At 49.7% G+C, this 27,942-nt stretch overlaps 2 protein-coding genes across 6 annotated transcripts in view; one reads left to right on the top strand and one right to left on the bottom strand.

The window, feature by feature from the left end:
- The first annotated feature begins 1,289 nt into the window (after nt 1-1,289).
- Nucleotides 1,290-27,216, top strand: NUBP1 (NUBP iron-sulfur cluster assembly factor 1, cytosolic). Of its 2 annotated transcripts, XM_026003106.2 has the most exons (11): nt 1,290-1,360; nt 1,440-1,544; nt 3,704-3,837; nt 10,586-10,654; nt 13,183-13,215; nt 13,814-13,904; nt 14,532-14,686; nt 17,313-17,423; nt 17,693-17,795; nt 20,769-20,852; nt 21,381-27,216. In XM_026003106.2, the coding sequence occupies exons 1-11, from the start codon at nt 1,342-1,344 to the stop codon at nt 21,437-21,439; spliced, it is 963 nt and encodes a 320-aa protein (XP_025858891.1). In that variant the 5' UTR covers nt 1,290-1,341; the 3' UTR covers nt 21,440-27,216. The 2 variants fall into 2 exon arrangements, with proteins under 2 accessions (XP_025858891.1, XP_072609969.1); XM_072753868.1 differs by lacking the exons at nt 1,290-1,360; nt 1,440-1,544; nt 3,704-3,837 and adding an exon at nt 10,026-10,170.
- The window catches only part of TVP23A (trans-golgi network vesicle protein 23 homolog A), a 31,992-nt gene continuing 24,248 nt past the window's right edge, over nt 20,199-27,942 (bottom strand). The window contains exons 3-9 of one of the 4 annotated variants that reach the window (XR_012000647.1): nt 25,223-25,367; nt 24,623-24,712; nt 24,266-24,394; nt 23,070-23,201; nt 22,310-22,369; nt 21,606-21,765; nt 20,199-21,406 (exon numbers count right to left, since the gene is read on the bottom strand). Coding sequence is in view for 2 of the 4 variants with exons in the window: in XM_072753866.1 (XP_072609967.1) it covers nt 22,310-22,369; nt 23,070-23,201; nt 24,266-24,394; nt 24,623-24,712; nt 25,223-25,367 (556 nt within the window). In the remaining 2 variants the exon portion in view is untranslated. Of the gene's footprint in view, nt 21,407-21,537; nt 21,766-22,309; nt 22,370-23,069; nt 23,202-24,265; nt 24,395-24,622; nt 24,713-25,222; nt 25,368-27,942 lie in introns of those variants that run through there. The other 3 variants (XR_012000648.1, XM_072753866.1, XM_072753867.1) reach the window with 3 other exon arrangements.

The raw sequence follows: 27,942 nt of genomic DNA, 5'->3' as shown, positions 1-27,942 counted from the left end.
GCACCCTAGCTATGCTGCTTTCCAGCTCTGAGACCTTGGGCAAGTCATTCTTGGTGACCCTGTCTTCCTACCTGCAAACTAAGGTCACAAAAGTCCCTGCAGGTGAATTCCTCTCTGACCTCTCTGACCCCTGGGCTTGTTCATGCTGGTTCATTCCGTCTGAAATACCATATGTCCTCCCCACCACCACCCCGTCCCTCCCTCGGCTTTAAGGAATCGCCCTGGTTGTCTCGTGTCGTAGCCTTTGTAAAGCTGTAGTTACCTGCTTCGTCATCTGCTGCCCCAACCAGGCTAGGTGCCAGGACGACAGGACTCGGGGCGGTTTGGTGGCGCCAGCACCTCGCACACGGCCACTTGGCACTGCGTATCACGGATGACAGCCCGGGTTCATCACTCTGGCTCCCTCGCTAGGAGCTGTGTGACCTGAGGAAGGAAGTTCAAACATTCTGTGTTCTCATCCGAAGGCACAATTCTGGAAACACTGCTAGAACGGATTCAGGCCAGAATGAGGCTGAGCGCAAGGCTGATGAACAGGATACTCCCATGATCTCAACGAATCGCTTCAGATTCTTTCCTCGTCACAAACGGAAAAGTGGACCATCCGATGCAGAGGTGGGACGGACGCCACCTTCACCAAGTGGTCGAGGATGGGACCCACTGGTGTCCTGTGCCTCTGGCCGTGGCACAACAGTTGTACACATCCGTCAAGTACCTTCTGCCAGAATCTCTTAACCTGAATCTAATCATGAGGCAGGGAATCAGACAAATTAAGATACTGGGGTGGGTTTTCTATAAGGCAATTGGCCTACACCATATCCAAATGTATCCATGTCCTAAAGGATGACCCTCCACCCACTCCCCAAAAAAGGGTAAGGGGTGGTGAGAAGAGGACTGTTCTGAATTAAAAGGCACTGAGAACAAAGGAAGGTGCGACTTTTGATTGGATCCAGGATGGGGGTGGGGGTGGGGGTGGGGGGAGCAGATCTTATTTGGGACAGCTGAGTAACCTTGAATATAAAGTTTATTTTAGCTAATAACTTTGCATCGGTATCAAATTTCTTGGGTATGAAAGGGCATGGACGTGTCGCGTAGGATAACGCCCGTGTTCCCGGGAGCTCCGTGCTGAATAATTGACGAATGCTCTCGGCAGCTCAGTTTAAACCGGGACAGAAATTAAAGACCAGTCCCCTTCCCCCTCCCAAGCACCTGACGAAGTCCGCGCGTGCGCACAGCCCCCTTTCCGAGACTTATTTGGCGCGCCTGGAGAGTCAGATTGGCGCCGGGAGGCGGAAATACGTAAGGGCGGGTTCCGGTGACCGCGCAGACGTCGAAGGCGGCCGAATGGAGGAGGTGCCTCAGGGTGAGCGCACGGAGGGGGGCGTGGGTGGTGGGGCTGAAGGGACAGGAGCCACTCTAACTGTGACCTTGTCACCACGCAGGCTGTCCCGGGACCGGCAGCGCCCAGGCGGGCCGAGGGGCCTCATGTCAGGGCTGCCCCAACCAGCGGCTCTGCGCTTCCGGAGCCGGCGCGGCTCCCGACCCAGGTGAGGAAGGGGCAAGGCCTGAACCGGAAGTGAAGGGCGCCAGCCAGGAAGAGGCGGGACCGGGAGGAGACCGGCAGTGGGAAAGCACAGAGGGAAGTAGCGGGATGGGGCGGAGCCTGAAGTATCAGTGACTGGCGTGGAGTCCAATGGGATCTCAGGAGGGGCGGGGCTAGGGGTTTGAGTGACAGGGGCCCCCGCGGCTGGAGAATAGGGTTTATAGACCTTGAACTAGGGGTTTGCTCGGGCTTATTATTTAGACAAAATTGTCTTCTTTTGGGAAAAGGAGCGATTTTCTCACTCACTTAGCATAAATACGTATTGATTTCTCCTGAGCATAGTGCTCTGCGCTGGGGTTACAGCTGTGAGTGAGACAGGGTTACTGCCCTAACGATATTAAGCTAATAGGGAGACGCTCCATAAATAACTGAGCGAGCGAGGAAATCATCGCAGTGATAAGTTCGGTGAAGGACAAGTCGCAGGATGGGGAAGGCTCTGGGAACTCGCCTAAAGGATCTTAAAAAGCAGGAGGCGGGATCCCTGGGTGGCGCAGCGGTTTGGCGCCTGCCTTTGGCCCAGGGCGCGATCCTGGAGACCCGGGATCGAATCCCACCTCGGGCTCCCGGTGCATGGAGCCTGCTTCTCCCTCTGCCTGTGTCTCTGGCTCTCTTGCTCTCTGTGTGTGACTATCATAAATAAATAAAAATTAAAAAAAAAAAAAGGAGGCTGGGAGGATGCTGAAGGAGTTGAGCGGGAGACTGGGGCTGGATTCCTGGGTCCTGCAAACGGGGTGACCTTGAGTGAGAGTCCTCAGGTCTCTGAGCCTCCGTTTCCTTATCTAAAGTGGAGGAGGGGCACCTGGCTGGGTTAGTCTGCAGAGCGTGCAACTCTTTTTTTTTTTTTTTTTTAAGATTTTATTTATTTATTCATGATGGGGGGCTGGCAGAGACACAGGCAGAGGGAGAAGCAGGCCCCATGCAGGGAGCCTGACGTGGGATTCGATCCCAGGGCTCCAGGATCACGCCCTGGGCCAAAGGCAGGCGCTAAACCGCTGAGCCACCCAGGGATCCCCAGCATGCAACTCTTGATGTCAGGGTCATGAGTTCAAGCCCCACGTAGGGCTTGGATCCAACTTAAAAAAGGAAAAAGACTTATTCATTTGAAAGAGAGAGAGAGCGCACATGCACACGCATGAGCAGGTGAAGAGGGGGAGGAGAGGCGAAGAATCCCAAGCAGACTCATCACTGAGCGTGGAGTGGAGCTGGACCTGGGACTCGATCCCAGGACCCTGAAATCATGACCTGAACAGAAACCAAGAGTCAGGCATTTAACTGACTGAGCCACCTGGGCATCCCCTGAGAACCTGCTTTTTAAATAAGAAGAAGCTAGTATAATTACCTCATGGTGTTATTTTAAGGAATTGAAGTGAAATGTTGAATGCACAGAAAATGTATGATCTGTGATAGTTACCTGTGACTGGTCCTCATAAGTGTTTGCTCTTTGTCAGGGACTCTCAACCTTGGCACTACTGACATTTGGATCTGGATAATTATTTGGGGTAGGAGGCTGTCCTGAGCATTGTTAGACCTTTTTTTAAAGATTTAGAGACAGAATGCAAGCAGGGGGAGAGACTCTCCAGCAGACTCCACTCTGAGCACAGAGCCTGAGACAGGGCTCGATCTCATGGCCCTGAGATCAGAGCTGAAACCAAGAGTCAGATGCTTAACCAACTGTGCCATCCAGGCACCCTGCGTTGTTAGCCAGTTAGCAGTGTCTGTGGCTCTACCCCCTGCATGCCAGTAGCACCCCTTCCTGGTGACAACCAGAAATGTCCCCAAGGCAGATTTTGCCCCTAAGTTGGGAACCATTACTACGTGTGGAGCTCTCCTGGAGCTGGGAGTGTAGCAATGAACAGTTCAGATAATTTCTATTCTCATGGAACTTGTATCCTAACAAGAGGAGACAGAGAAGTGAACTAATAAACAAGAAAATGTCAATGATGTCAATAGCCTTTGTAGTACTTACTACTGTCACTGATTATGTGGTATTTCACACACAGTCCTGTGAAATAGTCCCAGAGATTTAGCTCCTTCTAGTCCATTGGAAGAGTGACGTTTGAAATTTAGTCAGAGACTTCATCACCTGATTTGCTTTCTTTGTAGCCATAGAAGAAATCAAAGAAAAAATGAAGACCGTGAAACACAAGATCTTGGTGTTATCTGGGAAAGGTGGTGTTGGAAAAAGCACATTCAGTGCCCACCTTGCCCACGGCCTAGCAGAGGATGAAAACACGCAGGTGAGACCTTGGGAAAAACTGGAAGAGGCTCCTGTATGAGAGTTTGTGATGCTTCCTAGAGAACTGATCCCTTAGACCAAGTTGAATTGGTCTCGGGAATCTAGATCCTTGCAGAGAGAAGGAGGGAAATGCATGGGGAAATGCATCAGATTCTCTGGCTGTGAAAATGGATAGCAGGTGTAATGTTTCTTGGCATGCTGATTATTTTAAGTTCAGACTTCTTTTTCTTAGCCACTTTCTACTTGTGTCTGGGCCAGGGGTGTGCAAACTATAACCTATGGGCTTATTCAGCCCCTCTCTTGCCTTTCTATGGCTGTGAGCTAAGAATGGTTTTTACGTCTATAAATGGATGCTTTTTAAATTATTTTTAATAAAAGATTTTATTTATTTATTCATGAGAGACAGAGGCAGGGACACAGGCAGAGGGAGAAGCAGGCTCCTTGCAGGGAGCTTGATGTGGGACTCAATCCCCAAACCTGGGATCACGCCCTGAGCCAAAGGCAGACGCCCAACCAATGAGCCACCCAGGCGTCCCTATAAACCGTTGCTTTTAAATTGTTTTATAGTATCCTTGATTTTTGTCTACAAAACCTAAAATACTGTTGACCCTTGAACAACAAGGGTTTGAACTGCATGGTTCCACTTACATGTGGATTTTTTTAGTGGTACTATATTTTCTCTTCATGTTTTTCGTAACATTTTTTCTTTAGCTTACTGTAGTAGTGCAGTGTATAATATACAAATAGGTGTTCATCAGCTGTTACCTATAAGCTTCTGGTCGGCAACAGGCTATCAGTAGTTAAATTTTGGTGGAGTCAGAAGTTACACATGAATTTTCATGTATAAGGCCCCTAATTCCCGCCTTGTTCAAAAGTCAAGTGTATTTTCTCTTTAGCTCTTGAGGAAGGAAACATTTACCAAGCCTTGAACTGGGCCTCTCACCTAGTACCCAAGTATACACATGAGCATGCAATCACCAAATTGCTCAGTAAAAATCCAGCTGCTCTCTGGATTTCAGCTTTAATGAAAGATGCGGTATGGAGAAGAAGAAAAAAATAATTTTCACCACAAAGTTGGAATGGAAATTTACAGTACCTGCGATTTTAAAAATACATTGGGTTATTCATGGGACCCATGATAATTTTGCATTGACCTTAGAAAAGTGATCCTATCACTTAGTTTACACTTGATACCTAATAAAACCATGAATACTGTGTTTTCTAATTTTTTTTTAAACACGGAACACATTCCATCTTTGTGTTCTTGTAAAATGAAATTTTATTCAAAATTCTAGTGGAAAAAATGCTTACACATCAGAACTGCTAGAGCACCACGGATGTCTCTTAGAACCCAGCTCTCGGGGACGCCTGGGTGGCTCAGCGGTTGAGCATCTGCCTTTGGCCCAGGGTGTGATCCTGGAGACCCCGGATCGAGTCCCACATCAGGCTTCTGCATGGAGCCTGCTTCTCCCTCTGCCTGTGTCTCTGCCTCTCGCTCTCTCTCTGTCTCACATGAATAAATAAAATCTTTAAAAAATAAAGAACCCAGCTCTCTGTCAGGGTGAGCCCTGAAGCAAGAGACCTCGCTAAGGACTTGTGTGCTGGCTCTGTGCGTGCCCTGGGTTAGAGAGCCTACTGTTCTCAGGATGGGAATTGCCAATTAACTGCCCTCTCCCTTCTCAGGACACTGTTCATGTTTCCTTTCCAGGAAAGCAGTTGTTTTGTTCATATTGAAAGCTGTGTCTCCCCATTTCAATTCTTCCATGGTCTTCATGCCTTCTTCGTACATTGACTTATTTCTCAGTATTTGTTTTCTCTTCATGCATTTTGAATGAATTAATTTTATATATGAGAGCTGACTTTCAGTTCAGATTTCTCTTCTAGCAGATAAATAGCTTTTCCCCTTTGACTTAAAAAAAAAAAAATACCAGTAGGGGTTGTAGAGGTACATTTAATCTAATGTTGAAATTTCAAAACTGCCACACATTGTCCTTTCTATTTTAAAACTCTAAAAGCTGGTTAAATTTCAGTGTTGTGTGCTAATAGTAGATAAGCCGTCCTATGTAAGCATGAAATCGTACTGTAAGACCTTAACATAAGACTTTATTTTCTCTGCAAAAAAAGTCAGCTACAGTGGGCCCACCATTCTGACACGTGCACAGTACACACACAGGCGCTGAGACACCACCCAGTCCCCAAGGACTCCAGGAATACAGTTTTCAAATCACTGGATTAAGAAATTAGAGTTTGCTTCAGGGGTGGGCAAACTTGTTGTGTAAAGAGTCAGATGGTGAGTATTTTAGGTTTTGTGGGCCATATGGTTCCTATAGCACCTGTCCAGTCCTGCCCTGACACACAAAAGCAGCCATAGACCATCTGTAAACAAACTTGGCTGTGTTTTAACACAATTTTATTGTCACTGATACTTGGATTTCATATAATGTTTATGTCATGAAATAGAGTTTTTTAAATTCCACCCCCATCCCCAGCCTTTTAAAAGTGTAATAACTGTTCTTACCTTGTGGGCTGTACAAAAACAGGTAGCAGACTGCGATTGGCTCCAGGAGCACTGGTGCTTGCTGGGAGAGTGCGTCTTTGGAGGAAGACTGAAAGTCTGGGCCAGCCTGCCCTTCTTGGGAGTGAGGAGGCTGGACTTGGTGAACTCAGTGCTCCTCGCACTTACCCAGGCTCTCCATTCTGCCTTATTCCTCCTTTCTGTTCCGATCATTTTCTTTTCTTTCTTTTTTTTTTTTTTTTAAGATTTTATTTATTCATGAGAGAGAACAGAGAGAGAGACGGGGGGCGGGGGGGCAAGGGCAGAGACACAGGCAGAGGGAGAAGCAGGCCCCATGCAGGGAGCCCGACGTGGGACTCGATCCCGGGTCTCCCGGTCTCCAGATCAGGCCCTGGGCTGAAGGCGGTGCTAAACTGCTGAGCCACCCGGGCTGCCCAGTTCTGATCATTTTCTAATAGTGGAGCTGTTTGTGCTGGCCTGCCAGTCGCTGAGGTGGGCTTCTCTGGAATCTGGCCTCCACCATCCCAAGATGTGCTCTAGGGATGTGGGACCAGGGAGAGATGACTGGGCTTGGAAAGGAGGTGCCTGGACTGTGAGGGGGACCGATGGGGTATGTGTATGTGGCTCCTCCAGTGAAGAGGGCTGAGGACGAGGCTGAGCCAGACTGGGGGAGGCTTTGAATGACCTGCTAGGACATTTGGCAAGCAAAGAGGCAGGGTTTGAGTGTTGCTTTGGGAGCATTGCAAGGATAGTCAGCCGAGTGTGTGATTTGGGTATCATCGGAGGGTACAGGAAGCTGGATGGGAATTGGTGTTCTCCTCTCCGTGAGCAGCCACGAGGATCCAGATCAGGGAACAAATGAGGGCAGAGTCAGGGAGGTAGAAGAAGCAGGGCCTCAGCACTTTGGAGCAGAGGGGCAAGTCAGAACTCTAAGCATTTGGGGCAAGGTGGTGGGCAAGGTAGAGCATGGTGGCCAGGAGTACAGGCTCTGCAGTCTGCCCAGGTTCACATCCCGCTTTGCCCATGCCGCCTCTCTGACCTTGGGCAGGTTACCAGCCTCTCTGCCTCGGTTTTCCTTGTAAAATGAGAGTCCGGAGCGAGTGAGATAACACACAGTAAATGTCCATGACAGCAATCAGTATTACTTTATCCACTGCCTGGAAGGTGGGGGAAAGGCACTGATGATTTCTGCTTTGGCACCAAGTTTGTAGCCTACCCCCACCAAATACAGTGCTGAGTAGGTTCAGAATCCACTTGTTGATTTATTCTTCTGTTAATCAACAATCTCCTGCCATCTGAGGGTCAAATTTGTATTGGCCAATTGGTTGGCCAAAAACTGATTATTTCTAAGAGAGTATCCGTATCATCCAGAATGCTCTTTGCTTTTAGAAGCTATCAGGCATGTGTGTGTATGTACGCACACAATAATTTTTTTTATTTAAAATCAGATGATTAACATGGTGTAGTATTAGTTTCAGGGTAGAATTTAATGATTCATTTTTTTTAATTTTTTTTATTTTTTATTATTTTTTTTATGATAGTCACACAGAGAGAGAGAGGCAGAGACATAGGCAGAGGGAGAAGCAGGCTCCACGCACCGGGAGCCTGACGTGGGATTCGATCCCGGGTCTCCAGGATCGCGCCCTGGGCCAAAGGCAGGCCCTAAACCGTTGCGCCACCCAGGGATCCCCTGATTCATTGTTAATAGTGCTCATTACATGAAGTGCCTTACATGCCCATCACCCACTTAGTCCATCCCCCTCACCCACTTCCCCTCCAGCAGCCCTCAGTTTCTTTCTTAGAGTTACGAGTCTCTTATGGTTTGTCTCCGTCTCTGATTTCATCTTATTTTCCCCTCCCTTCTCACATGTTCATCTGTTTTGTATCTTAACTCTCTGAAGATGGGCTTTAACCAGGCCAGATACAAGTACGTACTTGGAAATAGAGAATTTTTTGCATATTATGGTGCTTCTGTGTAATTCTGCTCTGAAGTAGTTTGCCCGGACTTTGCAACTGACGGAAAATGCTCCATCCAGTGTGAAAATATGGCAAAGTAAGCTGGTTTTCTTTATGCAACAATAGCTTACCAAAAAAAAAAAAATCTGTACTTAGGAAAGTGTATTTCCCCACAAGTCCTACTCATGACTGAGAATGCCGCTGTATCCAGAGGGTGCGGGATGTTGACAGATCGTAGACTCCCGTCTGCCTGGTTGATTAATCTCAGCGCACATTCCTCCCTTCCCTAAATTCAGAGGGGAAACACCCAATCCCTTTTCTGTCTGGTGGAAGCTCATCCCTCTCAGCAGGACTGTTCTATGTTAGTGTTCAAGGCAGACAGGCGTCCGGTGGCTTATAGCAAAGGCCCATGAGCCAAGAGGGAGCAGAATTGGGAACCATCCCCACCCCCCCGACTAATCACAGGCCAGCCAGGGATGTGTGAGTTGTGGTGAAGGGAGCAGGAGGAGCCTTGGTGGTTGTACCTGAGCTGAGGGACACCAAAGACTATAGCATTAACGGGTCCACCTTGGGGCTTCCGGGCTGGAGTGTTTGAGGCTCCTGTGGCTTGTAGACTTTGGAGCTGGAAGGGGCCTGATGATTTGCACACTTGTTTCACAGATCAGAAGCTCCAACAAAAACATTTTGTAGGAGGTGACACAGCCATTTGAGTGCCAAGAATCAGGACTAGAGCCCACCTTCCATGACCTCTTCTTAAGGGGATGTTTGGGGGTGCTGAGTATGGGAAAGGTCTGGATCCTGACAGCACTCTGCTCCACCAGTCTGTGGCTGGAAGAGAGCTGTGACAAAACCTGTTTGTCTCATCAGGTTTCTAGCACCTTCCACAGAGGCCCTGGTTAAGATTTACCCAGGCACTTTGCTCTCTGCTCAGGTTCTCTGGCCTGAGCAGAAAGGGAATCTGTTGGATAGATTTAGGGTAGTGACAGGTTCAGCAGGAAGTCCGCAAAAGACAGGACACGGGGCCCCTCGGAGGTCTGCATAGCGGGGACATGTCACAACTTCTTTGAGTACCACCCCAGGAGTGAATGCCCGTGATTTGTTTCCGCATCCTCACATCCTTCCACTCCATATTCACCTAATTGGTTGTGGGGAGCATAGTTCCTTGAAATGTTAAATTGTTCCTGAAAGCAAGGGCAGAGACTGAGTGGCTAGAAACTGGGAGTCCCTTTCAGTCTGTTAGGGTCACGGTGAGGGTGTGGTTTCCTAAGTCTGGAGGCTCTGAGGTAGAATGTTTGCAGTCATTAATGCACTTGGTCCTTCTTTGTCTGTAGGTGAAGGCAGGCAGGTCGTCAGCCCAAGCATCGCTCTGTTGCTTCTTCAGTTGGTCCAGCAGAGGGCAGGGGAGGCAAGCGGCTGATAGGAGAATGAAGAGTCTTCCTGATCACAGTACAGAGTGAAGAAGCGGAGGTGGGGCTTTGCTGGGAGCAAAGAAACTAATTTAGGGCAAGTTAAAAAGTTACCCAGTGGTGTTGTACTTTAGATGCTTGATATATGAGCTTTCAAGATGAATATTAACTCTGCTGTTCAGACTGTCTCAGATCTTCTCGTTTCTCACACCCAGAAAACAGCGTGTCTGGGGTGAAAGTCTTCCGAGGTTGCATATTCACTAGCAAAGAGCTTTTCTAGACTTCCTTCTTATTTTCAGTTTTATTTTAGAAATTGAGGTTAAGCCATCCTTCACCTTCAGGATCACAAGACAGGTGAGCTCGGTGAGAGCTCAGCATGAGGTTCTACTCTGGCCCTCCTATCCAGCCCCCTGGGGTAGCAGAAAGAGCCCCGGTGTTGGGAATCACCAGACCTCAGGTTAGTCGTAGCTCTGCTGCTTGCTTACTGAGCAAGTCACTGGGCTTCTCCGGACCTCCATGTCCTCTTCTGTAAAGCAGGGTAATGATACTCACTCCTTAGGCATGTGGTAAATGCCGAGTGTATGGTGCTTGGGCCTGATACTGGGCCCAGAAGATCACCCTGGAGTTAGGCGCCAGACTTGGGGGATGGGTGTGGAAGTCAGTGATGTGTGGATGTGCTTTGCCAAGCTCTCTATACGAGTTCTAGACTGTGTGTCTGTGGCCTGGAAGATGAAAGTTGGAACTCCCCCGAGATTCCTTTTCATTTCCCCTTCCTCCTTTCAAACTCAGACCCTCTCCCCCTCCCAGTTGTGCACATCTGGAACATGGTATATTCTGTTGCATCACTGCTTTGGTCTCTTCTTGTTTCCCAGGTTGCTCTTCTGGACATTGATATATGTGGGCCATCGATTCCCAAGATAATGGGCTTGGAGGGAGAACAGGTAATAACTATAGTACGAACCTCAGGAAAGTATCCTCACAGCAAACCATAGCACCGAACTGCTAATCCCAAACCAAGGGGTCAGCAGAGCCATGTGTTCTTAGGTGGCCATGCTAAGAGCAGCTCGGTGTTCCTAGCCTGCCGGCCTCAGCATCAACTGTGAGCTTTGGGGTTTGGAACCATATATAAAGTACACCCGCACCACTTGAGAAGCATTAGTTTCAGTGCCTTCTTAGAGGGGAAGGGAAACAGCAAGCAAAATGCAGAAGTAGGACACAGAGACTTCACACTGCTGGGAAAGCCAGACCAGTCTGTGCTTGGTTCTGTACCCTGGAAACAAGGGAATGTTTTTGCCCTTGTTGTCACCCCTGGGGAACTGAGACTATGAGGTGGAAGAGTGATGTGGGGTGGGGGACAGGCCGTGGCACCACCACAGTCCATGCAGGTACTGGTTACTCCCTCCTGGGTTGCAGGGAGCAGTCCCAGAAAGGGTCCCTCTTAAAGGCAGTGCACTGAAATGGGGCTGGGCGGGGGGTAGGGGGGTGCTTGGATGTTTCAGGATGTCGGATGGGTTCATTCTTTATGTGACTGTTGGGTGCTAGGATATAGTGGTGAGCAAGACAAATAAAGCCCCCAGCCCTGATGGGAAGAGGCAGCTGATAGAAAATGAAAGCTGGGTAAGGGGACGGGGTGAGCAAGGGTGTGGTCAAGGGCACCCCTCTATGGAGAGCTAGCGAAGAGCCTTATGGGCCAAGGGAGCAAATGCAGGAGTCCTGAGGCATGAGTGTCTGCAGCAGGATGACCGGTGGCAGAGGGACAAGGGGAGGGTAGCTGGACAGTGGCCTGAGGCATACAGGCCAGGCCTGTGGACTCTGCTCAGGGCTTGGGCGAGGCTGCCGAGGGTGCTGGAAAGGGGTGATTCCATCCAGGGTGGAGGCAGAGCTGCACTGTCCAACGTCTGTGCCCACGTGCCCATCAGTAACACTTTGTAGTACTCAGCCACAGTATGGCTGTGTGTTTGTTTACTTATGAGTTATATACATCTAGCACTGACTCTACCGGTACATCAGTGTTTGATAAACACTGATATTTTCATTATGGTGTTGAATGGTGAGATAAAACAAGTCCCACTATTTTCTTCTACACTGCGGGTCATTTCGTTTATTCCTCTTTTAAGCCTGTCACCATGGAGAATGAGTTTTAAATAGGAATGAAGAGTGATGGTTGTTTTTATTTTTATTTTTAAAATATTAAAGAGAGAGGGCCAGAGATAGAGCACGAGCAGGAAAGAGAGGGAGAAGCAGGCTCCTCGCTGAGCAGAGAGACCAACATAGGGCTTAGGACCCCAGGATTATGACCTGAGCCTAAGGCAGACGCTTAACTGACTGAGCCACCCAGGCGCCCCTTTTTTTAAAATTAAGACCTGGGTGAACTAGGTGCAGAGAATGAAGAGTACACCTTGGGTGATGAGCAGGGACTCAATGTATGGAATTGTTGAATCATTATATGGTACCCCCCAAAACTGATAACAATGTTGCACGTTAACTGTACTGAAATTTAAAAAGGACACAAAAATTAAAAAAGACCTTAAAGCCAGTCACCCAAGATAATGTATTACAGGGTTGCATTTCTATGAAGTGTCCAGAACAGGCACATCTGCGGAGGCAGAGAGGAGATGGGAGTCGCCTAGGATTGAGGTGGCATGCACGTCGGGGTGAAGGATTGGATGTGACTGTCACAAGGTGTAGGGTATCGTCTCGGAGTGATGAAAATAACTGACTGGTGCCCAGCTCTGGGAATATTCTGAAAGCCACTGAATTGTACACTTTGAGCAGGAGACTGGTGTGGTATGTGAATTAGATCTCCCTAGAGCTGTTAGGGAGGTAAGACTTCTTCAAGAAAATGGGCCTTCTGTCTTAGCTCCTAGGTTGCCCTAAAGCCCAGCTGCTGAGACTCATGTGTAGTTGGAAGTTGAGTCAGTTCTAGTTTCACGATGAAGAGGCGGTGCGGAGTTGAATGCCGGCTGTTAAAGAATACCTACTGAAGGAGAGTGTGAATCTTGAAGTGGCCCCACCCTTCCTGTTGGCCCCCTCCTCCCAGGGGTGCAGCAGACCAGCACTGAGTCACTGACGCTTAGGCCACAGGCGGGGCAGGTCCTGGGCTGCCCATCTCGCTGAAGCAAACACCTTCACTCCTGGATTTGGCAGAGGCAGCCTTGCCCGCACCACAACCACCTGCGTTGCCCCAGCCACCCCCAACTGGTCCTTGTCCTATTTGTAAAATACCTTAGATGCCAAATTATGTTTGAATTCAGCCAAGTTTACCTCCTGACTAGATCTCTAAGCAGAGTTTCAGAACATTCCAACGTGTGTGTTGTGTGGGGGGGTACAGCTTCTGTTACCCGCTGCCTCTCCCCCAGCTGCTCACTCTCTAATGAGAATTGAGTGGGAGCTTTAAAGACAATGAACTGTAGTATGCCCAGAGTGCAGAATTTCTTACCGGTGAACGTCGATGTTTATGTTCATGCAGGTTCACCAGAGCGGCTCGGGCTGGTCTCCAGTGGTGAGTTTTTATACCTTTGTCTTATTTGCCGGGTAGTGTATTCCGGGTCGTGTGTTCAGAACGGCTATGGTTTGGGCAGGCAGCACTTTCCTCAACCCAGCTGTCTATCAGTTAAGTAACAATCAGCGTGCCCTTGTAGACATAGGGAGCACAGGTAATGTCAGGGATTGGCACACTGTGTCTGTAAAGGGTCAGACAGTACATATTTTCAGTCTGTGGGCCATACACTGTCCAGCATTGTAGCATGAGGGTCATAATGTGCAAGCGAATGACCATGTATTCCAAGAAAACTTGATGGACAGGGCCAGAAGGTGGGCCAGATTTGGCCCTGGAGGCTGCGGTTTGTCAGCCCAGGGGAGGGTAGCTAAGGACATACTTCTGCTGTGGTTTCTTCACTCTAGCACATGGCCCCAGGGGGCCTCGTTCAGGTCCCCCTGTATGATAACCCTTCCTCTCCCAAAATGATTTGTGAATTCAAAGAATGAATAGACCCAAGATCACATGATCATTTTGTTCTCAAAATGCTTCCAGCTCCGATAAATGACAAGGAAGTGACCTGTGCTGTGGTTTTAAGTGTTCTTTGCTTCATCCTCTCCAGTTCGTGGAAGACAATCTGGGGGTGATGTCGGTTGGTTTCTTGCTCAGCAGTCCTGATGATGCCGTTATCTGGAGGGGACCAAAGAAAAATGGTTTGCCATCCTGCTTTCTCTCCGTGAGCATGATCTTCCAAGAGCAGAACTACTTTAGGTTTCCTTTGCAGCCTGTCCCATCAGCATGGCAGCAGTCCTCTGCTGGGCTTTGCAGAGGATCATGGTTAAGCATCTGGTTGCCTCTGTCTTTGCTGGTTGAAGAGAGCTAGTAGAGATACCCGTTTTTGTTTTATAATTTATAATGTCTACTTTGAGTTTCTCTGTCTTTAAAGCCTATGTGACATTGGAATTGTTTTTACTCTAGTTTTATAGTAGCTTATTTAGGTCCAAGATGTGAGTGAGGTGAAATCCTAGCAGGTTGATTGGGCCCAGAGCTTAAAATAACAATGCAGAAGTGTCATTTGTAAGGCAGGGCTTCTCAGCCTTTGCAGTGTTGCCATTTGGGGCCAGATAATTCTTTGTTAGGGGAGGGGTGGACTGTGCTCTACACTTGCAGAAGGTTAGAGCACCCCGGGCTTCTACCCACTGGATGCCAGTAGTTCCCCGCACCCCAGTCATGACAACCAGAGAGGTCAAGTGTACGTGAAGATCATAAAGTGCCTCTGTAGAGTTGTAGGTACGGAAAAGAGAGAAAAGGCATCACTGGCTCGCCCTCTCTCTCCTTAGGCATGATCAAGCAGTTCCTTCGTGACGTGGACTGGGGAGAGGTTGACTACCTCATCGTGGACACTCCTCCTGGCACGTCGGATGAACATCTCTCGGCTGTCCAGTACCTGTCGTCGACACACATCGATGGGGCGGTGATCATCACCACTCCCCAGGTGAGTGAGTGCCCCAGTAGAGCTGGCTTTGAACTGTGCTGTGTTGGGAGCTTCTTTCTCATATGGCTTTGAGACCCTTTTCTGGAAGCAGCTCCCCAGAACACATGCTCCAATAGTCCTCAGGATGGATCTACAAAAACTTTGTTAGAAGTTTTATCTTTGGTATTTGCTGTTAACAAGTAGGCATTCCACGATTATGTATGTGCACAGATCAAAGCAGTAGTGGCTCAGAATTGCCCTTCACATTTCCTTCACTCAGCCGGCAAGGCCACTGGTGCCATTCAGTTTGGCTTGTCCCTCGTGGTCCTGTTACCTCTGCTGTGCTCATGCTTCAGTCCTCATAACCCTCAGTGCTGCTTCCATGCACCTTTCCCACCAACTCCCAAGACCGCCTGGTTTTCTGTAGAGCCACCCTGGGGTGTATTCTAGATAAGCTGCTGTGGTCCTTGCTGCTGCTTTAGCAACGCCCAGCTCTTGTTCCAGGCCCAGAGGCCATACTGAACCCAAACTGAGAGTGCGCGGTAGTGTCATCCTGAGTGAATCCAGCAGTGAATAGACGCAGTCTGGTCTGCGATGTGCTTTATTATTGTTGCCAAGAAACCAGCAGATTATTCTGCTCAGCTGTACCTTTTGTCATGATCCTCTTCTCCAATCCTAAGGAAGCACACCAAAGGGGGCCTCAGTCTGTGAATTAGTATCTCCTCATGCTTCACCAAACCTTCACAGAGCAGCACCTATCTGTGGCTCTGTGCCAGGCATCAGGGAGGAAATGGGCCTGTCCTCCCTCATGGCCTGTATGATTCACTGAGGAATGTGGGTACCAGACACTGCACACATGCAGTGCTCCAACAGCGGTGTGACACGCCCCATGGGCCATGTGAAGATGCCTGGGTCGGGGAGTGGTAGGACGGGATGCATGTGAGATGTCTGGTGCCCCGTGGAGGGTGTCTTGGAGGCACGTGGAAGAGCAGGATGCCGCATAAGTGGCCAGAGGTAGGGAACACCTGGCCTAGGGGGTGGCAGATGGATTTGTCTTTGATAATGCTTTCAAATTTTTACAGTGTTTGGGCCCCACTCTAGACCAGCAGAACTGTCAAGGGTGAGTCCCAGACGAGATACCCGAAAGGAAAAATCTTTTTGGAATAGAGCACTGTGCTGTGGGATGTTGATAGTGGGGACGTTTCATGGGTGTAGGGGCAAGGGACATATGGGAACTCTTTCTGCCCAGTTTTGCTGTGAACATAAAACCATTTCTCAAGATGGCCTGTCCAAAGCCACATTTACTGTGAAAAGAGGGTGTGGTGCCCCCCTTGGGCTCCAGAAGAGGAAAACAGATGGAGCAGATGCTGGCCCTTCTCCAGGAAGCCATGGGAGGACACTCCACCCTTTGTGTGGAACGTTTATGGAGAGTGTGACTTAACACGAGGGTCACCCACCTTCTCAGAGCCCTTCACTGCCACTTGCACAAGCAGGTGACTCTTTTGGGGGTCCTTTTTGACAAAGCGGGGCCACCAAGGAGAGAACCACAGTGGTGCAAGGAGCACGGAGACTAATACCAGTTTATACTGGTTTACTTTCTAGCTAAATGCCTTTTTGTCTGTACCTCAATCTCATAGGGATGAAGAACCAAATGTGTGCCTGGGGAGAAATAGGTGACTCGAAGCCTTGAACCTTTGGGAACTCAGAAGCGTTAGAGCCACAGAGGGTAGAGTGTGGCCACACTTGACAACAGCAAGTGAGGAATAATGTGTCCGTGATACCGTGACCTGGGGGGCATAGAGAGGGTGCCAAGCCTGGATGTCACACTCTACGTATCACTGTAAAAGGAGCTTTTTAGAGTTCAGAAGTGAATTTGATCTAACTAGACTATTCCTCATTTTCTTCTTGTCTATAAAGTTGTTTGTGCTCATAATCTAGATCAGAGGTTAGCAAACTTTTTCTATAAAGGGCCGGATAGTAAATATTTGTGGACCACACGGCCTGTCACAGCCACTCATTTGTACCATTGTAGGATGAAAGCAGCCAGTGATAATATGTAGAGGAACGTATGTGGCTGTGTCCAGTTTATTTTAAAAAAACAGGGGTGCCTGAGCGGTTCAGTTAAGTGTCCAACTCTAGGTTTTGGTTCAGGTGGTGAGATCAAGCCCCACGTCCGTTTCCATGCTGGGTGTAGAGTCTGCTTGAGATTCTTTCCCTCCCCCCATCCCACGCCCTTTTTCTCTCTTGAATAAATCTTTAAAAAAAAAAAAAAGAAAAAAAAAAAGCCAGACATTGAGACTGGCTCACAGGCCACACTTTGCTGTTCCCCTGACCTAGAAAATAGTGCAGTTTGGCTTGGTGTAGTATATCAATGAGAAAAATAGAACATGAGGATATGATAAAAGGTCCTTTTTTGTGCATTTGTTTTCTGTTGATATTTGGCTGTTCACATTTATCCTTTTGAGGTTTGGCGGGGAATAGCAGCTAGCATAGGGCTTAGTGCATGGATGACACTAACGAGATACTTACTGAATACTCTGTAAGGTTTCATGGTGGTCAACCTACTACATTGCACCAACCGTCCCTGCAAGCACGCCAACTTTTTTCTTATGCTTTGACTTTGAAATGGTGTTTTGAACCTTGATAGGAGGTGTCTCTCCAAGATGTCCGGAAAGAAATCAACTTCTGCCACAAGGTGAAGCTGCCCATCATCGGAGTGGTGGAGAACATGAGTGGCTTCATCTGCCCCAAGTGCAAGGTGGGGGCTCATTGGCCCATGGCTCGGCTAAGCAGTCCCTTCTGAGGAGGAGGAAAGCCTGGGGAGGGGTCTCTGTGACATGGTTTATGCTTTTCCTTGTCACTTTGGAAAGTAGAATCACAATCTCTATTGCTGATTTAATGAGAATTCTTCTAGTGGTTAATGTTTCACATTCAGACAGCCATTTTTTTTTAAGTTGTTTTAAAATGTCCATTTTTAATGATTCTGAAATAAAATCCTAATTCTTCCCTTTTTAACTTACCTTACAGAAGGAATCTCAGATATTCCCACCAACGACAGGGGGTGCAGAAGTCATGTGCCAGAATCTGAAGATCCCGCTCCTCGGAAAAGTGCCTCTGGATCCACACATAGGTGGGTGAGTCTAAATGCCATCCTGACCCTCCATTGCCAGATGGGGCCTTTACACCCTGCTCACTCCGCACGGGCATGACTGGGCAGTGCGGCAGCAGACGCAGAGCCCACCCTCAGGAGCTCAGCTCCGGCCTAGGGACACAGGCATGTCACCATGGAAGTGAGCAGACCGCATATGAAGGGTGTGGTTGGGTGAGGCGTGGAGGGTGGGGCGAGGACTGGTCAGGGAGGTGCTGGGAGGCCCCAGAAAAGGAATCCACCAAGTAGAGAGGACAGGACAGGGAAATGCCATGGGTGTGTGCTGGGATCCTGTCTCAGACAGGAATTAGGTTCTGCGGTGAAAGGCATGAATCAGAATTAGCCTTGAAAACCCCTTAGGAAGACCGACCTGCCTCCTGGGAGGTCCAGCACAGCGTGGACAGCCCCGTCTCTCGGCATTAGATGAGGGTGTTGGCCTGCCTACAGGGGCCCCGTGCATGAAAAATGTTTCACCCTTTTCATCCCAGAGTCCTCTGGGTCCCTTCCATGAGCGGCAGCAAGACTGACAGAGGGGGTGGGGTGGTGGACCACATCCCTATCCTGCACTCACTCTAGAGTGTCAGCTTGCTGAGCACCATGATCGGGAGGGCCACTCACATTCCTCAAATTATACTTGCCTCCAAATGTTTGTTTCCCTGAGGTAGAGTCAAACTTGCTTAAGTTAGCTGAGCCTGTGACGTGAGGAAGTGGTAGGGTAGTTGCGTCAGCAGAGGGGCCTGGGCCAAGGGAAGCCCGGGGAGAAGGCGGGAAGGCAGGCTGGAACCCAGATGTGGACGGCTCTGCAGCCAGGCCCGAGAGCTGGGCCTTCAGGGTGAGGAAATGAGAACCTGAGACTGAGAGGGAGGCCTTCAGGCGTCCCTGTAGGGGAGTGTGGGGAGGAGATTAGGGCTTGCCCAGACCTGGAGATGAGGCACACAGCAGTGGGAAGGGGACACGATTTGATGCTTGGGGAGAAAGATGGCAGATGTCTGCGTGCTCTAGAAGATGGGGACAGCCCTCAGAAGCTGTGACCTTTGGGGGGGGGGGGCAGTGTTGTTGAGGAGAGCAGGTTCCCTCGCATGTTGGGTCTAGAGGAGCCTTTGGTTGGTCAGCAGGCTCAGGGACATTGTGGGACGTGCCTATTCAGGCGAGATTGCTGGGGGTGTGCAGAGTGGAGGAGCCAAGAGTGGGGTGGGAGGGCGCAGCCTTGAGGGGCTGCTCAGGGACTGACGGCTGCTCTGAGAAGCCTGGCACCTAAGTGCATATCCAGAGAACCTTCATCGCGTATTTTCCGGCCCTGAAACACCACTTTGCTCTGTGTTTCCCCCATGAAACATGGAAAACTCCAGCTGCTGCTTTAGCGAGTATGCAAACACCCAGGAAGATGAATCTGTTTGCACTGACCAGACGTGATGCCGAGTTTCCCCACCTTAACCCTCCAGGTCTAAGAGTGTCTCCTGCTCAGAGGCCCCTCGAGGCAGGTGGATGTAGGGATGAGTATGAGTGACTTGAGGCGGGTCACTGCCCGTCCTGGCTCACTCACTGCTGTCAGCCCCAGCATGTGCCACCACCTGAGTGCGGCCCTGAGGACAGGCGTGGTGGGCAAGAGATTAGGGGGATGCCTGGCAGAGAACGGGCAGGCAGCCTGCTGAGGCTGGGAGAGCCTCAGACCCCAATGCAGGACCCAACCCCCAAGAAGGCGAGGGGAAGGGAGGCATCTGCCCTCCTGCCTGGCTCCAGCTTCTGCCGGGCTTTTCTTTTTAGGGCCACTTTTCACAAAGAAGTGAAGTTCTGAGTACTTGCCAGGAGCCAGTAGCACAGCAGATGCCCTGAGGGCAGCTGCTACTCAGTCCCAAGCTCAGAGGATGAAGGAGCTTCTGGGGAGTGGGCCTGTGTGACAAGTTACGTGGCCCTAGCCTCCCTTCTAGCTGAAAGCACAAGGCCCGTGGGCATCAGAGAAGGGTGGTTGGCGCTGTTCTGTACTGGAAAGCAGGACAAAACTGTGAGGTCACTGTGACAGGCCACCTCCCTCCCCGCCAGAGTTATTTTTGTCCAGCGAGAGCAAAGGCAGATCCCTGGGAATAGGACGGCGTGAGGGCACACATTTCAGCCTGTGCTGGGATCCCTGGCAGAAGGAGGTGCCGTATCTCTGGCACTGTGCTAAGCCTGTGGACCCACCCGGCTGAGGCTCTGGGGTGGATGTCCAGCCTCAGAGCCCGGCTCTTCCACCGCTAGCTGGAGGCTCCAAGCCCTGATGGCCTCATCTGTAAGAGGGGGTGGTAACCGTGCCCCCTGCCTGGGGAGTGGCAAAGATGACAGGAGAGGAGACCCAGAAAACTGCAGAAACCAGTTCTTTGGACAGTAATGCCTGGTCAGAGAGCACAGTGAGAGGGATGGAAGTTTTATTAAAACGGGGAAGGGGAGGGGGAGGGTCCCCCAGGGCAGGGAAGACTTGAACACTGTGAAAATTGTACCCAGTGGCTAGTATGTGACTCTTCTGGGACCTAGGACTTCCGGACCTGGTCCAGCACATTCCCAGGGTGACCCGGGTTCATTTGGACTCCAGCTCTGCCAGCCCCTCCTCCTGGCTCCTTTCCTCCCTCACTTTCCCTGGCTCCTGGGGCAGCTGGCCTTGCAGGGCCCAGCTGAGGTGGGGGAGCAGCGCCACTGACTTGCTTCTGCAGTCGTGCCGAGCAGGCGCAGGGGGTCGGCCAGGTTTGGGGGTGGGCAGAGCAGTGGAGGAGGGGCAAGGAGCACCTGCCTGGGCAGCCCCGAGAAGTGTAAATACACACGTTCCACATGTGTACTTATGCTCGCATTCATCTCGTGTGTTTCCTCAGCTATACTCTCCACTGCAAGTGAGGTGGGCTCAGGGTCTTAACATCACAGGCCCGAGAGGGCCTCCAGTTCACCTTGCCACAGTTTTCTTCATGGATTTTTTTATTTCTCTTCAAGGTAAGAGTTGCGACAAAGGACAGTCTTTTCTGATTGACGCTCCGGATTCCCCAGCCACTTTAGCCTACAGAAGTATCATTCAAAGTACGTGTGTGCCTGAGTCCTATGCCCTGCTGGGTGTGACCATCCCATTTAGAGCCATTTATGGGTCATTAGGGTCACTGCCCCTAAGCCTCGAGTGGGGACAGTAGGGCTCGTGAGGGCTGGGATGACCCCTCAGCCCAGGAAGCCAGGTGTCCATGAGAAAGCTTTTGAGAGGAGAAAGCACATGTGCAGCCTGAGGGTGCTGGTGAGTGGCCAGTGGAGGCCTGGACGTTAAGGCAGCTTGGGCAGGGGCAGTCGTTAAAGCTGTCATGGCGTTCCTTTTACCTAGGAGAAGGGCATCCAGGGCGGGGTATGGCATTCCCAGGCTCTTGATCTGTGGAATGGGCCCATGTAAGATCTCGAGCCACACACTTAGGACCGTGGACAAGCACTTTTGAGGAGTCAGCATCGGCAGAAACAGGACTGTTTTGGGAGTTCAGCCGTGCAGGGCTTCAGCCTCACCAGCACAGGCAGGCTGCCTGAGAGAGGGGCACCGCATCACTGCTTCTCTGTTGTCTCATGTTCCAGGAATCCAGGAGTTCTGTGGTCGCCATCTGCCAGAAGAAGGGCACCTCATCAGTTCCTGAAACATGAGAGTGTTCAGGACACAAGCTGACCCCGCAGCCCGGCCCAAGCAGCCTGGGGACACGGGCAGAAAGGGACCAGATGCTGGTAGGGCGTGAAGTCATTTTTTCAGAGACACTTTAATTGTCATATTCATACACTGTCAGCATACATAAAGGCATTCTTTACCAACATGCTGTCTTAAGAATAAAAACGTCTCAGGCCTCTCCCCTGAGGCCTACTTCTGGCAGGAAACCAACGGCTTATTGGTCAGGGAATTCTTCTCTGCTGGAAGCTTATTTAAGAACAGAACCTCTTGCTTCAGCCACTGCAGGCTCAGAAGAGAAGCCTAAAAAAGAACCAGAGGGATGGATGTGTGGCTTCATTGCAAAATCCAGTCATGGTTTTAAATAACAGTCCAAACGCCATTGCTTCAGATTGAGAGGAAAAATGAAAATAGTCCCAAAAAGCCCATAAATCACCCACGTAAACAGAACGGGGGTCTGTGCCCCGTGCAGTAATATATGTGCAATGTCCAGTAATTTCCAGTGTCCTCCAAGACCATTTATGGGGTATTTTTGTTTTTTGTTTTTTGTTTTTTTTAATTACGTAAAAGAGAGTGACGTAAATTCTAGAATTCTCCTCGTTGCCGGGAGATGTGCAGGAACTGGCACCAATGAGGGAAGAGGTGATTCCCAAGTTCCAACTCCCTCTGGGCAGCTGTGGAGAGTTGGGCAAATCCCGTTGTTCTCTCCCCCCATTCCTGCCCCGTCCCTTGTGCCTGCACACAGGGTGGAGTTTGCACCCCTTCCATGTGAGCCAAGGGAGGGGGCCGTGGAGCCCTGGGATGACCCCCTACCCTGGCTGGCTCCCACATCGATCTCACCTCTTACCTAATGCTTGTGAATCTCCAGCCCCTCCAGGCCAGGCTTCTGGAAGTCACCCGGGCCAGCCTGCAAGAAGACAAGTCCACTGTGGCTTTGTCCCCACACATGAGGGGCCTGATTCTGCTGATTCAAGGGCCAGAGCAAACCCACAACATAACCAAAAACCTGCAGGGCTCATTGCTCAATCAAGGTCTTGGCAGAAAGCAGCACTGTTCAAATTTTAAGACGGGTCAAACCATTTTAAGAGGAGCTGGTCAAATTTAAAAGATCTCATGCTTCTAGAAATAAATGCTAGGTGTGTGTGTGGTACTTAATCCTGTAGTTTTAAAATCACTTAAAGCCAATAGTGGCAGTCACAAAAGGACCAGTACTGCAGGATTTGACTTCCGTGAAGTTCCCAAAGGAGTCAGGTTCAGAGAGCCAAATAGATGGTGGGAGGGGAGGCTGGGACTTACTGTGTCATGTGGACAGAACCTCAGTTTGGGGAGATGAGAAAGTTCTGGAGATGGATGGTGGTGATGGCTGCATGACATTGCGAACGTACTTACCACCACTGATCTGTATGTTTAAAGTGGTAATTTTTATGTTGTATAAATTTTATGCCCCGCCTCCATGGGCACATGCGTGTGCATGCACACACACACATACACAGAACACTGTGGCAGCCGACTTGATACGAAAACGGTTAAAACTGCATTTGCCACTAGGCCACCTGCGCTTCAAACATCGAGTGCAGGGGTCCAGGAGTAAGACTTCAGGAACTCACCGTCTGGAATACCGTCTGGGACAGAAAACTGGCTGTGACTTTGCTGAGGTCACTCTCACCTCCCATCTTACAGAGGATGTAACCATACAGGTTAGCGGCTTGGAGAGAAATCCCAGCTATCACAAGGGCCTGCTCACAAAGCAAAAGTAGTTCTTCTAAGAGCATGTATGGGAATGTTCCTCTCGAACCACAGAAGTGGCTCTGGTATGTACTTAGTAACAACCAGACGTTTTTTGAGAACTCACAAATCATGGACACCTTATCTAGCAACAACAAAAGACAGTGCCATTATCATCCCGTTTTATAGGGAAGAAACTGAAACCCACAGAAACAAAAGTCTCAGAGCTGATGCATGGCTGGGCCAACAGCCAAACGCCAGAGTGCCCCCCACTTTTGATTACACTGCTCTTCTACTGTCTGTGGATGTTTTCTCACCGAAGGAGCCAGATCACAGCAATGAAACAGAATAATTAAAATAGGGGTGGCTGGCGGTTGAGCGTCAGACTCTTGGTCTCAGCTTAGTTCACGATCTCAGCATTGGGCTCCATGCTGGCTGTGGAGCATGCTAAAAAAAAGCCTATAAAAACTTAAGAACTCTGAGGCTTGCTTTTAGAAAGAGTTCTAAGGTAGGATATCACATGGTTTTGCTTACAACTTCTCTCAGCATTATTCACAGGAGTCTGAAAGGTTCAACCAAATGTCCGTCAGTGGATGAACAGAAAAAAATGCAGCATGGCCCTACAATGGAATACTATGCAGCCACAAAAAGGAAAGAAGTCTTGATAAATGCTAGAACACAGATGATCCTTAAATAGACTACGTTAAGTGGAAGAAGGGTACAAACGCGTTATATAACTCCAGTTACAGAAAATGTTGGGAATAGGTAAGTGTTGAGACAGGAAGATGAGTGCCAGGCATGGAGGAAGAGGGGCACAGGGGAGGTGGTAATGGCTGGAAGGAGGGTACAGGACTTCTTTTGGGAGTGCCAATAATATCCTAGGATGGGCTGTGGTGCTGACTGCACACACTTGTGAATATACTAGAAACCTATTGCGTTGCATGTGCTGAATGGGTGGATTGTAGGGTCTGTGAAAGCTCAGCAAAGCTGTCGCAAATCAACAGCTAATAAAACCCACTTCTGCAGTCCTGGTCTGTGCACATGGCAAAGCACTGTCCAAGTCAGGGTGTCGCCTTACCAGCCACTTGAGCTTCAGGGAGAATAAGGTGCTAAAGAGGAACACGATCCAAATAAGCGGGCAGATGATGAGGCCGAGCCAGAAGATACGTGCTTCAGCCTCTGTGGCAGCAATGTGATTCGGAGAGGCCTGTTTGGGAGGAAGACTGCATTTTCAGAATGAGTGAAAATGGTTGCAAAGTCACCTGCGGTCCTCTTGGCTTCTCGTCCATGAACTTCCGCCACATGCTGGTGGCAGCGGTGTGCCTGCAGCGGTAGCTTCAGCACTGTGTGGGAACCCGATCTGCACAAAGCCCACAAGGGACCTGTGCAGACTTCCCACAGCCTTTGCCTTGGTTCAACTCCTAACGGACAATACCTTTCTGGCTTCAAAAATCCAGTGGCTTTTCCCATCTTCATCGATCTGGTTCCACCAACGAAGGCCCACCATGAGTCTTCCCGTTACGTTCTGGGGGAAATGGACAGAAGGACTCTAAGCACGCCATAGGAAAAGAGTCATTGTCTTTTCACTGATGAACAAAGTAAAAGTCTCCAGTTGGTGTCGAACTTGCCCGGGGAGTGGGAGCAGGAGCAGAGGGGTCTGAGCTGTGGTGGGTTCTCAAAGCCAGCTGGAGGCTTCTAATTTTTAACCAAGCTTACCTTAACAAGCGATTTCCCCGCCCTGCAATACGTTTTACAAAAAAATGCAAAGCTTACGGAGTTGCCACCCTCTTGAGATACATATTGGTGACAGTGGCAGTTGAGATTGACATTTTTTTCAACTCTGAAACAACGTATTTTTCCTCTAATTTCAAGCGATACTGGTTCATACTTTTAAGTATGGATCTGCTCTTTAAGCGAAAGCACCTCTTGGCCCAAACCAGCCACACTCATTGGTAACATCAGTGACGTTGAACTATGGCCCTCGTGTTTCAGGAGCGATGGCGTCACGAGCCGGGGGGGGGGGGGGGGGGCTTACCTTCACAGACCAGAAGTCAAAGGACAGGAGGAGGAGCACGGTGACAAAGCAGCCCACAAAGCTTCTGCTGAACCAGTCACAGCACACATACGTGACAATGGCACTCACTCGGAAAAACAGATGGAAAAAGGTGGCCAGCGGGTGCCTAGGAAAGAACCCAGAAGCCCCCTCACTGCAAAGGCCAAGAGGGCAATCCCCGAGCTCACTGGGTGGGTTCTGACTTGTCACGTTTTCCCCAGTGCTTGTCAAGCCAAAGTCAGGCTGCAGCCCTGAGGACGTCAGCAAATCACAAGTTCTGAGCCACTCATTATTATACTAGAACCTTTCCCCTCTCGAAGAATCCAGTACTTTCCCCCAATTTGATTCCAAATATCATTTGCCCTCTTTGAAACACAGCCACCTTTGAAGTGAAACAGGACAGTGGTCACCTCCTTCCCACCTGGTAGCGATAAGGACCAGTTCCCTAAAGGTAAAGGTTGGGCTGTTCCACCAGTTACTGAGTAGTTCACATGCAGCCCACGGGGTGCAGTCTCCTGTCACCAAGGAACACGTGTTCTGGATAGAGGGAAATCCTGACTCACCCCGCACCAATTGCTTTAAAGGAAAAAAGTCTAGAAAGATCAAAGACTCAAAGTTAGCTCAAGAACGAAGACCACTCACCCATATCCAGTGCAGAGAGAACAAATGCCCACAGGGGTCAGGCAGGGGATGGTGGGTGACGCGGACCAGACCAAAGACATGGCATTGTTCCCCCTCCCCCCCCCTTTTGGAATCCACCTCTGTGGAGCACAGGTAGAAACAACAAAGCTCAAGAAGGCAACAGTGCAAGCCAGGTGGTGAGAGGCAGTGAAAGCCCCACCTGGTGCTAGGGAGCAAGGGGCAGAAGAGCCTCCTCACCCAGTACTGGCAGATCCTTTAGTTTCACAAGGAGCCAGAAATTGAGAGTTGCGACAGGAAAATGTTTTTAAATGATGGCGGCTAAGAATGTTGAAATACAGCAGGCTGGGTCTCACGCTGGCCCACGAGCCTCCACCTGGGTGGTCCGAGAGACAGCCAGCAGAGCCGGAGTTGCGTCAGGGAGGCACCTGCTTGTTCTCGCAAGGAAGGACCATGCCAAGTAAGCAAACTGGGGGCTCATATGGAATTGTGCAGTTTCTGACCCTCAAGGGAACATGAACTTCCTCAGAAGCAGGATTTATAGTGACTTCTGCATTTTACTCCTGGTGTTCCAAAGGAAGGAGCAGTGCCCAAACCCTAGCTGTCCACTTCAAGGCTTCTCATTTGTGCCTTCCAGATGCTGGCCTCTCCTGGCGGCCTGGGTGCAAGCCAGCCTGGGACATGTACCCGGCCCTGAAGAATCAGACGTGATCCCACACAACCTCCACATCTGGAATATTCCCAAAGATTAGAACCTTGGGTGTGTCTCATATTTGTTTGTTTGTTATTACATTTTATTGCCTTTTTTTTTTTTTTTTTTTTTTGAGAAAGAGAACATGCAGTGGGGAGGAGGGTCAGAGGAGAGAGAATCTCAAGCAGACTCCACATTGAGCATGGAGCCCAACTTGGCGCTTGATCCCATGACTTGGAGATCAAGACCTGAGCTGAAACCAAGAGTTGGATGTTCAACCGACTGAAGCCACCCAGGTGCCCCTTCTCTCATACCCTTTAACCCTTAAATCTTCCTGAGGATCTTTTAACTAAATGTCTTAATACAATCTTGCCTCTTTGCCCTGAAGATAAGAGTCCCCCGTGCAGTAACTGAAAACTTTGAGGTCAGAAGCCATTTCTGAGATTATTTTATGTCCTCAATAGCACCTGGCATTTAAGATTCTCAGCAAATATTTACCGTGTTAAGCCTTGTAATCAGGTCTATATTGCCAAACAGTGTATTGTAGGACAGTATAGACTTAAAAGACGTAAAAGACCCACGTGGCCCATGATCCAGGGTAAAACCTGGAAGTTAATGCATATGAATAAATCCCCTGCCCACCCACTTTCGGCTGTGGTTTCTTGAAATGCAGAAAAATTCCCATTGTTGGAAGGTTCTTGGTTGGGTTCTTAAATGATGTCCTTAACGTGTAATGGAAAGTACTAACACCATGGCTACTGTCCTTACTCAGACAAAGCCCAGAGTAGAAAATGATGCTGACTTTGCTCTCAAATACTGCTTTCCTTTCATTTGATGCAGGCTGTCCTCTGGGCCACCCTCCAAGCCCTCCCTTCGGTTCCCCTCCGCGGTTGGCCCAGCCTGTGTCTGCCGCCAACACCTACATGGTCTCAGACCAGTTTCCTGGTTTTGAGAGTTGCAAAGGTCATGGCTTACACCTGTCCACCCTTCCCTGCTGGGTCCCCCAGGGTTTTCTCTGCTACCTCCATGGGCACAGAGCACACGCACACTAACAGTCATCTCCACCTCCCAATGCCACTGGCTTGCAACCCCACCCTCCCAGGCACCCACCTGGTGGCCCATCGAGAGGCAACCAGTACAGAGGTACCAGGCTGCCAGCATTCAAATCCTAGCTCCAACCTCAGACCAGCGCCACACACCCACTGGACACCTCAGTCTCCACTCCTGTAAAACGGGCATGCCAACAGTGGAACAGTGGCCACTTCGTCGCTATTAAAATATCAAGTGAAGGTGGCACATAAAAAGTGCCTGAAACCCAGATCGTGCTCAGGGACCGTGACAAGCTTACCTCAGCCACTCGAAACTGATCCAC

The sequence above is a fragment of the Vulpes vulpes genome, chromosome 3 (genome assembly GCF_048418805.1).
Source record: "Vulpes vulpes isolate BD-2025 chromosome 3, VulVul3, whole genome shotgun sequence".
In the NCBI taxonomy this organism is placed as follows: domain Eukaryota; kingdom Metazoa; phylum Chordata; class Mammalia; order Carnivora; family Canidae; genus Vulpes; species Vulpes vulpes.
This window is presented reverse-complemented; position numbering and strand designations above follow the sequence as displayed.

What these genes read in the sequence shown, in the direction of transcription:
- NUBP1 (XM_026003106.2), top strand. An exon ending in CGGCGCGGCTCCCGACCCAG is followed by an intron (nt 1,545 to 3,703) that starts GTGAGGAAGGGG and finishes CTTTCTTTGTAG; the next exon opens with CCATAGAAGAAATCAAAGAA. An exon ending in GAGGGGACCAAAGAAAAATG is followed by an intron (nt 13,905 to 14,531) that starts GTTTGCCATCCT and finishes CTCTCTCCTTAG; the next exon opens with GCATGATCAAGCAGTTCCTT.